A 16,705-nucleotide genomic window follows, 5' to 3' on the forward strand; every position below is an offset into this window, starting at 1 on the left:
GCAACAAGAGTGAAACTCCATCTCAGAAAAATAAAAATGAAAATCTATTTACCTGTGTGTGTGTGTGTGTGTGTGTATCCCAATATCAATATTTTTATTTATATTTATAAAGAATAAAGATGTAGAATGTGGAAGTATTGACAAATATTGGTACTAATAGTAATACAGAAAGAAACTTTCATACATGTATAAACTTGTTTGCCTTATAAACTATATCTAGAATAGTACACAAATAGAGGTATGCTCTGACATACATTCTGCTGCATTTAACATAAAAGAAGAAAGCACTGGTCTTTGTTGTTGATTTCTGTGAGATGTAAATGCACTAAGGCCATGGGAGTCATTAATTGTCATGTCAAGGTTGACCCCTACTCTATGTTGTATATATGGCCAGAGATAAACCAGCCCAAGTCCAAAGGCACACACCTACATTTGAGAATGCTTATTCTTCTTTATTACAACTTTCATCAGGACAAGCCTCCCTGTTTTATCCTATGAGTGTGTGATGTAAAAGTACAATCTTGTGTTTTTGTCTTTGTGGCTAAAGTAAGGTTTTTTTTTGTTTTTTGGTTTTTGGTTTTTGTTTTTTTTAGATTGAGTCACACTCTGTTGCCCAGGCTGGAGTGCAATGGCATGATCTTGGCTCACTGCAACCTCCACCTCCCTGGCTCAAGCAATTCTCCCACCTCAGCCTCCCTAGTAGCTGGGATTACGGGCATGCACCACCACGCATAAATTTTCTTTGGCCCCTATTGTTATTAATTTCTCCTTTTCAGCAGAAGAAAAGATAGGAACTGCAGTTGGGGGAGGAAGGCAAGGGGTTAAGTGAAACACAGGCATTTGACAGGAAATGGCAGCCTGTTTGGCTATTTGATCTGCAAGGTTATTCCCTCAGCTTTCAAAGGAGGTATTTTTTTGATGTCCTGGAACAAGGACAATAGCTATTTCTTCTGGCAGCTGGAGATTATCTAATACTTTGGTGATTACATCTTTGTGGACCAAGTCTTGGCCTTTACTATTAATAAGACCTTGTTCAGTCCAAAATTTTCCCAAAAGTATGAGCTACTCCAAAGGCATATTTGGAATCAGCATAAATAGTCCCTTCTTGATTTTGCAAGTGCTTTACAGCTTAATTTAGTGCAAACAATTCATATGTTTTAGCGGACCAATTATTTGGCAATCTTCCTGACACTATCTCTGCGAGAGCGCGACCTGTTCACCATCAATTACTGAGTGTCTGTTATGCCTTTTTCCTTCAATCACTGGAGAAGAGCCATCAAGGATTAGGTGTTGTCCCATTTTGAAAGGGATCTTAAATCAGGCCTGACTTTCGTGTGATAATTAATTAGATCTAAACACTTATGCTCTGGCCCTTTTCGATTTGGGTTCTCTGTTGGGAAACCTGCTGGGTTAAGTGAATTGTCAGTGGTTAATGTTAAGTCATCTCTTTTTAATAAGATAGCTTCATACTTAAAAATTCTCGAGTTGGTGAGCCATCTCCCTGCTTTTTGGTTCAAGATAGTTCTAACTTGATGGGGTGTGCTCACAACTAACTTTCCTCCAAAGGTTCCTTTCCTACTTTCTTCAGTTAACAAGGTGGTAGGTGCAATGCATTGAACACATTTGGGCCACCCACAGGTTAGTGGATCTAAAATTTTTGATAGGAAGGCTACAGGTTGCCGATGCCCCTGGTGTTCCTGGGTAAGTGCTCCTAGAGCTACCCCCTTGTTCATATTAACGACAAGGTGAAATGCTTTCTCTAGGGAAAGTAAGGCTAGACAGGAGCAGTTATAAGTTGATGTTTAAGTTCTTCAACCTGGTGGATTTCTTCAGAAGTCCACAGGAGAAGGTTAGGCTTTTCTTGGGTAAGCTTTAGATATAAAGGTTTTGTCCTTAGGGCCTATGAGTCATTTCATAAGCGACAATACCCAACTAATCGTAGAAACTTTCTGAGCTCTTGCTTAGTCTTAGGCAAAGGCAATGATACGATTCCTTCAACTCCTTCAGGCCCTATCCTTCATTTGTCTTTACTTATTAAGTATCCCAAGTACTTCAATTCTGGATCTACTAATTGAAGCTTTCCCTTTGAAACTTGTAACCCTCCTCCTTGCAAACAGTTAAGGACGTGGATGGAAAAATCAGTCACTTGTTCTACAGCCTCACCAGTTATAAGAAGATCATTTATATATTGGAGCAAACATATGTGTTTGGGGGTAGAAATCCGTTCCAGAACCTGTTCTAAAATTTGGCCAAAGGTTACGGGAATCTGTGAATGCTTTTTTTTTTTTTTTTTTTTGAGATGGAGTCTGGCACTCTCGCCTGGGCTGGAGTGCAGTGGCGCGATCTCGGCTCACTGCAAGCTCCGCCTCCTGGGTTCACGCCATTCTCCTGCCTCAGCCTCCCGAGTAGCTGGGACTACAGGTGCCCACCACCACGCCCAGCTAATTTTTTTTTTTTTTTGTATTTTTAGTAGAGATGGGGTTTCACCAGATTAGCCAGGATGGTCTCGATCTCCTGACCTTGTGATCCACCACCTCAGCCTCCCAAAGTGCTGGGATTACAGGCATGAGCCACCACGCCCGGCAAATCTGTGAACTCTTGGGGCAAAACTGCCCATGGCTACTGTTGCTTCCATGCAGAATGAGGATCTTACCATTCGAAAGCAATTATGTCCCAGGTTTTTTCAGCCAAGGGGCATGCCCAGAAGGTGTCTTTTAAGTCTATTACTGTAAACCATTGATGGTCATATGGGATTTTGCTGAGGATGGTGTAAGGATTAGGGACAATGGGATGAGTAGCCTAAACTGGTTGATAGCTCTGAGGTCAGGTACTAGTTGGTATGACCCATCTGATTTCTTTACAGGCAGTATTGGGGTGTTATAAGGGGACATACAGGGTTCAAAGAGCCTGTCCTAAATGAGACCTTCAATTATGGGCTTCAAACCAATTCTGCCTGCTAGGGGAATGGGATATTGCTTTCTTCTTACTATTTTCCCAGGGGTTTTGAACTTTATGTGTATCGAAGGGACTTGAAGTCTTCCCCAATTTCTTTCTCTTGACCAGACATCAGGATGAATGTATTTTTCATCCACGGTAATAAGTAGGTTTAATGAAGTGAGGAATCCCTCTAGGCCAACACGTAAGCCTATAACTAGTTTTAACATTAAGTCCCTTCCTAATTGGTTAATTCCTGCCTTAGGTCAGGGATTAATAAAAACTTAATATGAGTTGATCGGTTTTTGTATCTGACTTCTGTTTCCTCTAGGATTTTGGCTTTACATCCTTCTCCCTTTACCCCTGAAAGAGAAAGTTGTTCCAAGGAGCAGGTGATATCAGATGGAGGGAAACAAACGGAGGAGCGGGCTGCTTCTGAATCTACTAAAAAGGTTATGAGCTCATATTTGGGCTCCACCTCTAAATTTATCAAGAGCTCTTGGTGGGATTCGAGAGAAAAATACATAGCCCCTGACCCCCCTATTCTTCCTCAAAAGTCATGAGTGGAATAACTTCTTTTCCTTCTCCCAGTTGGAACATTCCCTCATGAAGTGACCTACTCTACCACATTTAAAACACTTATCCTGTCCTTCCTCTTTTCCTACTCTAGGATTCTTTGGTTTTGCTTCCCTATGCCCTTTATAAAGGGCCCAACAGATGGAAGGCTTGGATCTTTTATAGGTTTTGGTCCCCTCAAGCTTTGTTTAGAAGTGTATGGGTTTGGAGCCCCCTGCTGGAAGGTGGATAACATAAATTTTGCCTTCTGGTTTTGCTTCTCTTCATCCCTCCTCACATATACTCTCTGAGCTTCTCTGAGAAGCTCACTCAAAGGATGGTCTTTCCAATTCTCTATCTTTCGTAATTTTTTCGAGATATCTGGCCAACCATTGGTGACAAAATGAAGCTTTAGCATTTCTTTCCCTAGTGGGTCTTCTAAATCTACGTCTGCATATGTTCTCATTTGCTCTTTCAGTCTATCCACGAATTCCATAGCCCCTTCATCATTCCCTTGTTGAATGTTGAATGCTTGGGAAAGATTTTGTTTTTGGGGTACTGACTCCCAAATTCATTTTATTACCATTTGCCTAAGGTCTTGCCTATTTTCCCAGTGAGCTGCATTGTTATTACCCCGTTGGAGGTCTTGGGTGGGGAATTTTTGGTCCACAGCCGGAACGTTTTGACCAGGAGGATGTTCATGTTCCCAGACTACCACAGCAGCCCTACAGATCATGCTCCTTTCTTGCCCTGAAAAGAGGAAGTCCAGGATGGACATTAACTCGGCCCAAGTGTATAACTGAGGTCCTAAAAATTGGTCAATTTGATCTGCCACTCCATAAGTGTCATCTAACAGTGGCTTGAGTTCTTTTTTTTAAATTTTGAACTTCTTAGCTAGTTAAGGGAGCATCCATGAAGACAATGGCTCCCCTCCTTAGGACACCTCCCTTAAGAGGAAGAGGGTTGGGGCTGACTCCTTAGAGGCAAGAGGAAAAGGGAAGTTCTGAATATCCTTTTTACATTGTTCTACCTCACACTGGAGTCCTTTTAGGGAATGGTACTTAGGCTGGTAAGAAGCAGGCTCATGGGATGATAATTCCCAATAATCAGGCTTGTAGGGAGGAGGGGATTTGGAGTGGGGTCTGGGGCAGCAGCGGCTGCCTAAGAAGGGGGATCGGGGGTACTGAGCAGAGGAAGATGATCTAGGGGATCCCATGCATTGGAGTCTTTAGGCATTGGAACCAGCTTATCTTTCAGAGGTGCTAGATCGAGCTTTCCCCCGGTTGTCTTTAAAGGAAAAAGGAGGATAGTCCTTGTCTCCAACAAACAACATGGTCCAGCTCTTCTTGAGTGGCTGGACTTTTATCATTCACATATTGGATTAAAAGCTGACACATCACATCCTCATTTGACCCAAACTTTGGCCAGAAGACTAAGGGTTTGAGGATGGGTTCTTGGGTCCAAATAAAACAGCAACATTTTTATCATTTGTTGCTTTTCCTTATGCTTAATCCTTTCATTATCTTTCCAATACTTTAACATGAAACCTAGGGGACTATCAAGGGGAATATCATTGCCGTTAGCTTTATCCTTTTTACTCCCTGTCTTACTTGGGATATTTCCCATTTTGGGTGTTGGTCAGGCTCAATCTGTCGTACTAGAGATTTCTTGCCTTTCCTACCTTGGAAGGCTGGGGGGAGGCTCAACCCATTATATTAGAGATTTCTTGCCTTCCCTCTCCTGAGAGGCTTAGCCCCACCTATTGGAGGTCTCTTGCACTCTTCTCCTTTTGCTTTGTCCTCTCTGGCCACTTCCCCAGAGGGAATTTAGGTCCCTTTTAGCATTGGCGGGTTCAGTATAAGCTCCTGACCTGGACTGCTTTACAGGAGGGCCACGATAAGCTGTATGAGGTGACCATGGAACCGCAGATTGGACTCCCTCACTCTGCACTCAATGTCCTTGAATCTCATTCATGCACTTTCAACGCACCTGCAACGTTTCTTACCTTGGTCTGTGCACAGAATTACCTGGTCACCACAGTGTGTGAGGATCCTTCTGCCCGCATTGCTGATAGTCCATGTTTATTCATCACTCCAGGGGAAGTCTTAATCCCCTTGCCTCTGAGGCCATGGCAACAAGGCAGTGGGACACATCTCCTCATTAGAGATGATCAGGGACCTCTCCCCAGAGGAGAAAGTGAATCCCAGACAAGGCCCCAAGATCATTGGAAATAAATGCTTGGTGCCGCAAAGAAGAATAAGCACTCCAGCAGAAAGGTTTCTCAGCAAGGCAATTTACTTCTGCAGACGGGTGCCACTTGCACCTGGCGTGGTCACAAGAGCACACTGAGCAAGGTAGGGCAGGGGTTTTTATCCCTAATGCAGCAGATCCTGTAGCTGTGTCCTCTCCCCATTGGCTGGAGTCCTACTGCACAATCTAACTGACCTGATTGGCTACTATTTAAAATTGAATAGGGCTAATTAGGTGGGAAGGGAGAGGCTGTCCGTTACAGTACAAGGCATGTCACCCAGGGTGGAGTGAAGTGGCATGATCTTGGCTCACTGCAACCTCCATACCCCAGGTTCAAGCAATTCTCCTGCCTCAGCCTCCCAAGTAGCTGGGATTATGGTGCCCACCACCACTCCCAGCTAATTTTTGAATTTTTAGTAGAGATGGGGTTTCACCATGTTGGCCAGGCTGCACTCAAACTCCTGACCTCAGGTGATCCACCCACCTCAGCCTCCCAAAGTGCTGGGATTACAGGTGTGAGCCACTGCACCCGGCCTATATGCTATTTTATAGTAAAATGCCTACCTCCAATATCTAATGATATCTATATTAGAACAAAATTAAATTTCTAAATTACCTTAAGGACAATTGATATTGATAGTATATTGAGTTTTTCTGCCTAAGAACATGGAAGTTTTCTATTTGCTTATGTCTACATTCATATATTGTATGAACATTCTGTCTTTTCTGATATTCTGTAAACGTTTTTGTAATACGGATTCCTAGATAGTTTATTTTATTCTTCTATAAAGTAATCTGAGACACAATAAAATTGTAAAGAGTTTGAGTAGGAGCAATTGATTAATTATAGGACACCAGTCTAAAAGAGGTTTAGTGCTTCATTGACAGTGTAAGAGGCAACTATTTATTGGGAAAATGTAGAAACAAAATAAATTATTTAATTAGTGGTAGTTAGAAACTTGTTTCTTCTCGGCTTTTTGTTTCTTTGCCTTGTTGAAAAGTTCCTAGTTTTTTTTTTTTTTTTTTTTTTTTTGAGACGGAGTCTCGCTCTGTCACCCAGGCTGGAGTGCAGTGGCGCAATCTCGGCTCACTGCAAGCTCCGCCTCCTGAGTTCATGCCATTCTCCTGCCTCAGCCTCCCCAGTAGCTGGGACTACAGGCGCCCGACACCAAGCCCAGCTAATTTTTTTGTATTTTTAGTAGAGACGGGGTTTCACCGTGTTAGCCAGGATGGTCTTGATCTCCTGGCCTCATGATCCACCCGCCTCGGCCTCCCAAAGTGCTGGGATTACAGGTGTGAGCCACTGCACCCGGCCCCAGACTTTTATTTTTTAAATACAGATAAAGTCATTTATATGATGAAACACTGCATTATTTCAGTGTAAAATGCCAATAGAAAATATACAAAATAAAAGAACATAATATATAAAATAACAATGCCTGTATTAGATTTAATAGCCTACAATAAAATAAGATCAATTGAAACCTATAAAATGGAAGAGTTTAAAATTAGGCAGATATTATGAACCAGGTGAGGAAAAAATACATGTGTCAATAAGTACTTAATGTATCTTGTCTTAGATTTTATATTAAATAATAAAAAGTAAAAAAAAAGTAGCATGGTAATTTCACCATGATTTTATCAAACCGCAAAAAATAGAAACACTTCTCTATTACAGAATGCTAATTGGTTTGTATCCACTAATTTGTGGATATCCGTCCTCCCTGGACTCAGGCTGAGAGAGTAAAGAGCTTCAGCTTTTTCTGAATTTAAGGGGGAGAATATAAATATACATATTCATTTTGATACATTGTACAATATACAAACATATATGCATGATTACATGCTAATTTTTTTTCTGATTATAAAGAAATGCATAACTGTCATAAGGTATCCAAAAGACATCAAATGTCTTACATGAAATATAACACATGAAATGTCAGTAATCTTGGCCCTCAAGAAAACCCAGAGTTCGCCATTCTGAGTACATTGTTCAAGTTTTTTTCCTAGGACCACCGCAGGTTCTGTGATTTACTACTACAATGAGTGTAAAAGTGTCTGAGAAGTAGCAGGTCTTTATTTTTTTCTGCAGGAGCTATATTTTCTGTTTCCAGAGTATTTGAAATGTTTGTTTTTCAGTGCTGTAAAGAAATAGCCCTTGAACATAAATTTAATTTGTTTAGTAAGGGCATTTTTACTTCCTGCAGAAAGGGTATACTCACCAGCAGTTTTGCCATGAGAGTACATTGAACAAAAGAGACAGGGTTATTTATAACCTGATGTATCCACCCTGCTGCTGGAATGGGACCTCACATTCTGTATTTTTCCCCATTGTTTAGCAACTTAGAACTTTTTAAAAGAGGCAAAGGCAGAGGAGAACAAAGGAAGTAGGAAGTAACTTGTGGAATGCTGAGAAAGGTAAAAACACTTTTAAATAAGAAAGAGGAACAGGCTATGACCTAATGCTTGCTTGGACCAGCATAAGCATGCCAGGGCAAATATTTAGGAGCACAGTTCTTTGAATAAATTTTGCTTCTAAGAGAAGTTACTATTTATTCATAACTAGATGGGGAGGAAAGTCTTTAAAGAGGAACCTCTACTTTACTTTTTACACAGAGTCCAGGATCTGTAAGGCCCTAGTTGCTAAAAAAAATCTCCCAGTTTCCTTCCCAGGGAAGACTGTGTTAATCCATCCTGTTTCTTCTCACCTTGGAAGAGTCAAGTTCTTGCCTAACCTAGCAGTGCTGTTTCTGGCTTTGAGTTTAGTTTCTTTGGAATTACCCTCATTTGGATTGGGCTGCGGTAAAGAGGAGTTTAGGTGACTCTCCTCTTTCTAGGCACAGAGCCCCGTAGTCTATCCCTAACCTGTATTTGTGGGTCATTCTCTCACCTGAGGCTCTTCAGCCAGTGTCAAGAATGAATATGAGGAACATAGCTCTTGGGGATGATTGCCACATTTCTCAAAGCCCCCTGAGGGCTACAAGCCATTTCCCATCCTCAATCTCAAAATGAAACCCAAACAAAAGTACAGATTAGTATCCCTGATCACACACCAACAAAACACATTTATTTTGTGATTTATTTTCTCCTGATCACCATTATGGTTGAATGCCTCTTTATGCTAGAAAAGTCCATGTGTATTTCTTTTACTATAGCATGTTTTCATAGGTTCTGTGTGTTATTTTTATTAAGTTCATGTTTTTGCTCTTCATTATTAGAAGTTCCTACCATATTCTATTTGCATGCCATTTCTCCCACATTATTCTAGAAGGCTGAAGGCTGTCGACACATCCAAAAATAGATCTGTCCTGAATATTTTCTCACAAGTCAGCCAGCTGTCAAGACACCTGAGTTGTGATTCTTTCACCTGGCAGAGCCTCTCGTCAAAACATGAACTGAGCTTCCTCTTATCTTATGGACAGCCGATGCATGGAGGTGGATTTATGAATCAGCCTCATGCTGCACTCGAGCAGTTTGGCCAGGACTCAATGCCCATTGCCAAGATGAAAATCAGCAAACTATCAGTTTGCTTTTATGATGTTCTCTAGCCTACAACCAAGACACTTATCCTGGCCACTTCTTCAACTCTGACATAAGGTTGTGCTGATATAAATGCAAACCCAGCTCTGTGTCTACCAAACATCTATGTGGCTAGGACTGCAAATGGAGCATTTAAGCACCAGGCAAGAGGTCTTCCCAGTTTCCAACCAGACTTTGTAGAATTTCCCCAAAATACTGACTTGGCCTCTTTCAGACCCTATCTCCCAAAGAGAATCAGAGAGGGGCTCTGGAAGCCATTTAGACTGTCTGGCCTCTTCCCTAGTGAAAATGGACTTGGATACAAAAAGGCAACTTACTGACCTCAAAGATACCAGCCCAGATACTGAGCATTGACCTCCTGCCTCCCCAGGACAGACGTCATCTGAGCCAGATCAAAGCCCACACTCTTCCTCCATGTGCACCTTTCAGACATGTTCCAAAACAGCCCTCCAGAATTGTCTGGAGATGGGACAAGAGGTGATGGAGCTCCAGGTTCAGAATGGCTGCCTCATCCCTCCCTCCTGAAAAGTCTATACCTGCTGATTAGAGCTCTCACACCTTAAGGGGCTTAGCCCTCCCTGAGTAAGTGTTCCCTAAGAGGACCTTCTGGTCTTTTTCTACTCTAAGCAGAGTGCGCAGGAATGACACCCTCTATGCTGGGGAATATACGACCTCCACTCCCACACGACTTGGCTGACTGATGAACTGATGCCCTGAAGAGGAAAAAGAAGCAGGAACAGTCTGTTTCCCCAACTGTGATGTCTGTGCAAATGGAGGAACCCCAAATAATATTGGGCAGTAGACACACAGGCACTGCCTAATAAAATTAAGGAAATTTAAGTTGAATGTAAAGGGAACTTATATGTCATATACAAAATTTAAGTTAGTGAATTTTAGAAGAAAACTTTGTAAGGGCATTAACATATAATTTTAATATTTAATTTTAATAACATAATTTTAATAGGAAGCTATAAAAATTATCTATACTTACTGTGTAAACGACTGAATTTTGGGTAACTATGTAAAGGCCATCTATGGGCTTCAAAAGCTATCTGCTACTGGCCGGGCGCGGTGGCTCAAGCCTGTAATCCCAGCACTTTGGGAGGCCGAGGCGGGCGGATCACCAGGTCAGTAGATCGAGACCATCCTGGCTAACACGGTGAAACCCCGTCTCTACTGAAAATACAAAAAAAAAATTAGCCGGGCATGGTGGCAGGCGCCTGTAGTCCCAGCTATTCGGGGGGCTGAGGCAGGAGAATGGCGTGAACCCAGGAGGTGGAGGTTGCGGTGAGCCGAGATCGCGGCACTGCACTCCAGCCTGGGGGACAGAGAAAGACTCCGTCTCAAAAAAAAAAAAAAAGCTATCTGCTACTTAATGTTATAAGACATTTACTTTCAAATATTTGCTGTTTTTAACCAGTGCCTTCTCATGATATGAATTTTCTTTTTTTCTTTTTTTTCCTGTGATGGAGTCTCACTCTGTCACCCAGGCTGGAGTGCAGTGGTATGATCTCGGCTCACTGCAACCTCCGCCTCCCAGGTTCAAGCGATTCTCCTGCCCCAGCCTCCTGAGTAGCTGGGATTACAGGCGCCTGCCACTGCGCCCGGCTAATTTTTGTATTTTTAGTAGAGACGGGGTTTCACCATCTTGGCCAGGCTGGTCTTGAACTCCTGACTTCGTGATCCACCCGCCTCGGCCTCCCAAATTGCTGGGATTACATGCGTGAGCCACTGCGACCATTCCTATATGAAAATGTTTTATTATGCGGGAGCATTTCTATGAAAACAATAGTAGGAATTTTGCCAATTTGGGTTATTAAAATAATAAAAATTTTTGGTGAGTTTATATTTTTCTTAACCAAATGCTCCTACAGATAGCATATTGCACAGATGTTTTGATTTGTCCTTTCACCTTAGGTCATTTTTTCTTAATTTTATTCATCCAATTGTATTTACTTTAGATAAAAGAGACATTGTAGTTACCATGTGCTCTATGGATCCGTACTTTGTTAGAAATACGAATTTTCAGTCCAAACTCAGACCTATTTTATAAAAATCTAGATTTTAAATAATACTTTGAGGCAACTTGTGGGCACCTTAATGATTGTTAAGTGGAATAATTCTGTTCTTAAAAGAGGAGATGTTTATATGAGTGAGTTGATTTGTCCAAAAGGTACAGTTAAGATCATACCTTTCAATGTGTATACATTTTACCTTAAAAAAAACTAAAAAATTAATAAAGGGATGGGAAATGGGTTGAAATATCAATGAAACAAAAATGGCACATGTCAAGTTGCTGTTAAAGCTGGGTGACAGGTCTATTATACACCTTCTTTGTATTTTGTGTATGTTTTTAATGCTCTGTAATAAAACACTTGTACAAAATGACAAGTTGATCTACACTTAGCTCTTAAGCTCTTACTTTTGCAAAGAGAAGGAGAAAGTGACTGTCGGGCATGAGCAAGTCTGATTCTATTTCTTGGTTACACAAGTTTGGTTTGTAATAATTCATCAAGCTTTCCATAAATATTTTGCACATATATTTCTGTATGCATGCTATACATCAATCAAAGTTTAAATATTACATGTTTGCATAATAGTTATAAATTAATATTTGAGAATAATAGTAATGCTTTATTTTGTTTTCTTTTAAAGGCAGACATGTGGCCGGGTGCAGTGGCTCACGCCTGCAATCCCAGCACTTTAGGAGGCCGAGGCGGGCGGATCACCCGAGGTCTGCCCAAGGTAGTGAAACCTCGTCTCTACTAAAAATACAAAAAATTAGCTGGGCGTGGTGGTGCGTGCCTGTAATCCCAGCTGCTGGGGAGGCCGAGGCAGGAGAATAGCTTGAACCTGGGAGGCAGAGGTTGCAGTGAGCCGAGATCTGTGCCACTGTACTCCAGCCTTGGCGACAGAGCGAGACTGTCTCAAAAAACAAAAATAAAGTAAGATAAGATAAAATAAAATGGACATGTGTGCTCAGGGCACCATCAGATGTATATTAATATTCTGAGAAGTTATTGATTCATGTTCTAACATTTGGGTGACACCCTAGGTCTTTTAATTTTCACCTCAATTGGGTAAGTAGCATGGTTTGTTTTTTTTGAGACAGAGTCTCGCACTGTCGCCCGGGCTGGAGTGCAGTGGTGCAATCTCAGCTCACTGCAACCTCCGCCTCCCAGGTTCGAGCGATTCTCCCGCCCGCACCTCGGCCTCCCAAAGTGCTGCGATTACAGGCGTGAGCCACGGCGCCCGGCCAGTAGCATGATTTTAACTTTTTGGGATGTGATTTTGTTTTCAGCAAGGTTCTCCCCCGAAAATGATGCTCACCGGGTCCGGGGCACACAGCACAGTGCCCTGTGCATAGTATGCACTGAGCACACATGGAACCAGGTTCAATCAGGAACAAAGCGAGTAGCAGAGGTTGGTTCTGCAAAGTATAGTAAGTGGGAAATGAGTTAAGATTGCAAGGTCACAACTCAGCAGCAAACGTTTTTACATGCATTTGAAAAACCATTTATAACTAATTCATGAAAACTGTTGGTGAAGGCCAGGCGTGGTAGGTCACACCTGTAATCCCGGCACTTTGGGAGGCCGAGGTGGGTGGATCACGAGGTCGAGAGATCGAGACCATCCTGGCCAACATGGTGAAACCCTGTCTGTACTAAAAATACAAAAAATTAGCCGGGCGTGGTGGCAAGCGCCTATAATCCCACCTACTTGGGAGGCTGAGGCAGGAGAATCGCTTGAACCCGGGAGGTGGAGGTTGTAGTGAGCCGAGATCACACCATTGCACTCCAGGCTGGGCAAAAAGAGCGAAACTCTGTCTCAAAAAAAAAAAAAAAAAAAAAAAAAAACCCGTTGGTGAAAAGCAGTGGTTTGGGTACTTGGCTACACACTGTAATCACCCTGAGAGCTTTAAACCACATTGTTGCCCAGATCCAACTCCAAGGATTCTAATTTAATTGGTTTGTTGCAACGTGGGCTTCAGGGATTTTAAGTTTCCATTCTGTCCCGCCCCGACAGTCATTCTCCACACACCCTCCCCCTCCGCCACCCCCCCTCCACGAAGTCTCACTCTGCAATGGCGTGATCTCAACTCACTGCAACCTCCACCTCCCACGTTCAAGCCATTCTCCTGCCTCAGCCCCCCGAGTAGCTGGGATTACAGGCGTGTGCCACCATGCCCGGCTAATTTTTGTATTTTTAGTAGAGACAGGGGTTTCACCATGTTGACCAGGCTAGTCTAGAACTCCTGACCTCAGGTGATCTGCCCGTCTCAGCCTCCCGAAATGCTGAGATGACAGGCGTGAACCACCGCTCCCAACCCCGCAGGTGATTTTTATTTGCCAGGGGTAAAAAGCACTGGATCTGATGAGGAATGTATTAGCTGTGAGTGATTTTCATGTATGCTGCGGGGATTTGCCCCATGGCAACTCTGGAGACTGGGGTTTTAGAAAACAACCTTGCTGTGTTAAAAATTAGAAGATGACTTCAAGACATACTTAGCTGCTTGGCTAAATTGCAGAAAGAGAAAATGCCTTCTTCAGAGATCTTTTTTTTTAAAAACTGGGTTTCACTCTGTCACCCCAGCTGTAGTGCAATGGTGTGATCTCGGTTTACTGCAGTCTTGGCCTCCCAGGGTCAAGTGATCCTCCCGCCTCAGCCTTCTGAGTAGCTAGGTCTACAGGCGTGCACCACCAGACTTGGCTAAATTTTTAATTATCTTTTGTAGAGATGGGGTCTCGCTATGTTGCCACAGCTGGTCTTAAACTCCTGGCCTCAAGTGATGTTCCTGCCTCAGCCTCCCTAGTAGCTAGAACTACAGACACAGGCTACCACGCCTGGTTTCTTTTTTAAAATGTGGCTACTAGAAAATTTAAAATTCATATGTGCCTCACAGTTTATTTCTTAGAGAATTGCCTCCCTTGCAACATCTTAGGCTGCCTGCTCAAAAGACTGGAGGCTAGCAAAATGATGAAATCTGAGATTTTAAAATAATTGTCATTATATTATTTCCATTTGTAAATAACATATGTATATTATTCACAAATAATGATAACCTTATATACAAAGTTAAACGCAAATGTTCCCCAGGAAGGGCCAGTTTCCAGTTCAGGAAGGAAGCGCGCCAGAAAAGGGTTCAGGAAAAACCTGTAACTCTTGCCTTATTCAACCCATTCTCAGATCACGTTTCCTGTCACTCATGACCTGAGGGGGCGGGGCATGGAACTGTATCCAATCATGGGCGCTGGAGTGGGAACTGTCCAATCAGGTGCGCAGCCAAGGTAGAGGGGGCGGTGTCCTGGAGCTGGCGGGGCCTTTGTCTCGCTCAAGCCAGAGCTCAGGGTCCATCTTCATTGCTTAGTATCCTCTGCTCTAGGAGGTCACGGTGACTGTCGCAGCCTCTGTTGCCCTCTGACTTGCAGATGCTGTGAGATCCAGAGCTAAGGCTCCAGGACATCCCGGAAGCCGAAAAATGGTGAGTGTGCCAGGCCGCGCATCCCGAGATGGGGGCAGGGCTGGTTGAAACCGGCCGGAACCGGCAGTGACGGGACCGGGGCCTCCCCGCTGTCAGCTCCGGAGTCTGCGGACTGGAGTCCCGGCAGGCACAGCTCGGCCCTCGGTCCCCTCCGGGCACAGGATGCGAGGTGGGCCAGCAGCTGGGACCCTGGGCGGGCATCCCGTTCCGTTCTCCCGCATTCCGCCCGGAGCCCACCCTGGGAAGCGCCGCGCGCGTTGTTGCGTCTGCCCCGACTGTGGGGGCAATGGAAGGGTCCTCAGGGCAGAGTCCAGACCCGGTGTGTGGTTTGTGCATGGGAAGTGCTGTGATCCCGGGGGTCCTCAGTCTTTTCCTTCTCCTGTTTAAAAACAATGGGAGTCACCTTTAAAATGTTGAAAACTTATTGAAATTAACAGTGATTCATGCTCGGAGAGCACCCAGCCACGGTTTGTGGTTGGGGGTCCAACCGAAGGGCTTGAAGGAAAGTTTTTTATAAGGTGCAGGAGGTAGCAAACCGAATTCAGTAACTGACTCGTTCCAGTTATTGTAGTCATCTTATTTAGACTATTCAGGTTGTCATTGCCTGGTTATGTAATCAGAAGTTAATTGAAGGTTTGTGGTTGCTTAAATCTGAATTTTGTTTCCTCTTAAGGTAGCAATTTACAAGAAATGTATTTGCCTTTGATTTTTTTTTTTTTTTTTTTTAATGTAGGAACTCAGGGCACTAGAGCCACCTCAATCTAACTGCCTGCTATTTAATTAACACTCCACAAGAGAAGTGGTTTTCTCTTGGATTTTTCAAATATGTGACAAACAGAATCTCAAATCTACCACTCTGTTGCCCCAGCCTAAATCTGACTTGCAGTCGAATTTTAAATTTTCAGTTCTTTCCTGACATTCTTCAACACCAACTTCCCCTCTCTAATATACAGCATTATCAACTATTAGTCCTTTTTTGTACATTTCAGACACAGTATTTTGATTAATCATTATTTCAAAGAGCAGCGGATGGCACTTTTTAGAAAAAGAATTGTTTTTCATTTGCAAACATTTTACAGGAGATGAAAGCAGAGAATAATCCCAACACTCCACCATAAAAAAAAAAAAAAAAGACCAAAAAACAAAAACCTTTGTGCCAATCTCCCTTTAATCTTTCCTAGGCACAGACACCTTATCAGAATGTTTTTGGGTTGAGGTTCCACTTTGGAAACTTGACAGGGCGATGCATCCTCAGCCACCCTGTGTTACTTTCCTGGTTTTGAGTTTCAGAACTGTCTGGGGATGACATGAGATGCCCACAGTGGCTGTGTCTCCTGAGGTGTCTAGTGAATATCAGCCCCTGGGCCATCTCCTCTCAGGGGCAACCGGAGGTACGGGAATGCTGCCTCTCTGTGGAGTAGTTGGTGCATTGTGCCTGGGAGAAATCAGGTATACCTTTCCTCTGAAAGCAAATCCATTAGGACATTAAGATTTTCTTCCCCAACTCCCAGTTTCCATTTCTTAGAGATACAGTGCTGGCCAGGCAATTGGATGCTGGTATTGAGGAGAAAGTTTTCTCAGATTGTTGAAGAGAGAAAAAATATCCCCAAGGCAAGGAACACCCAACCCAGTGAGGCAGTGCAAAAACCTGCAAAGCAAAATGCATCTAAGGGACGCAGTAGGGGCACAGCACAGTGGCTCTTGGTAGAATGGTTATTGTCCAGTGAGCAGGATGGGGGCGGGAAAATGTCCCAAGTGATAGAATGGCTTGACTTGACATCTGAGTCAGATATGTCTGTGTTCCAATCAGCATTGCTGCTTCCTGAGTTTGTCACCTTGGAAAGATTTCTTTGCTTATTTTAACTTCAGTTTTTAATTAAGTGTAAATTGCATTTTATCAGTAGAGCTTGAAAGGTAATCTGTACTGGCAACCTGGTTTTTTCA

General features: G+C 43.1%; 1 protein-coding gene across 1 annotated transcript in view; it reads left to right on the forward strand.

Annotated features, from left to right (window-relative positions):
• Positions 1 to 14,597: 14,597 nt before the first annotated feature.
• The window catches only part of ZNF682 (zinc finger protein 682), a 33,939-nt gene continuing 31,831 nt past the window's right edge, over positions 14,598 to 16,705 (forward strand). Inside the window, exon 1 of the mRNA XM_030820309.1 lies at positions 14,598 to 14,761. Within this exon, the coding sequence (XP_030676169.1) occupies positions 14,759 to 14,761 (3 nt within the window). The 5' untranslated portion in view covers positions 14,598 to 14,758. The remainder of the gene's footprint in view (positions 14,762 to 16,705) is intronic.

This window comes from Nomascus leucogenys, chromosome 10, assembly GCF_006542625.1.
Source record: "Nomascus leucogenys isolate Asia chromosome 10, Asia_NLE_v1, whole genome shotgun sequence".
Taxonomy (NCBI): Eukaryota; Metazoa; Chordata; class Mammalia; order Primates; family Hylobatidae; genus Nomascus; species Nomascus leucogenys.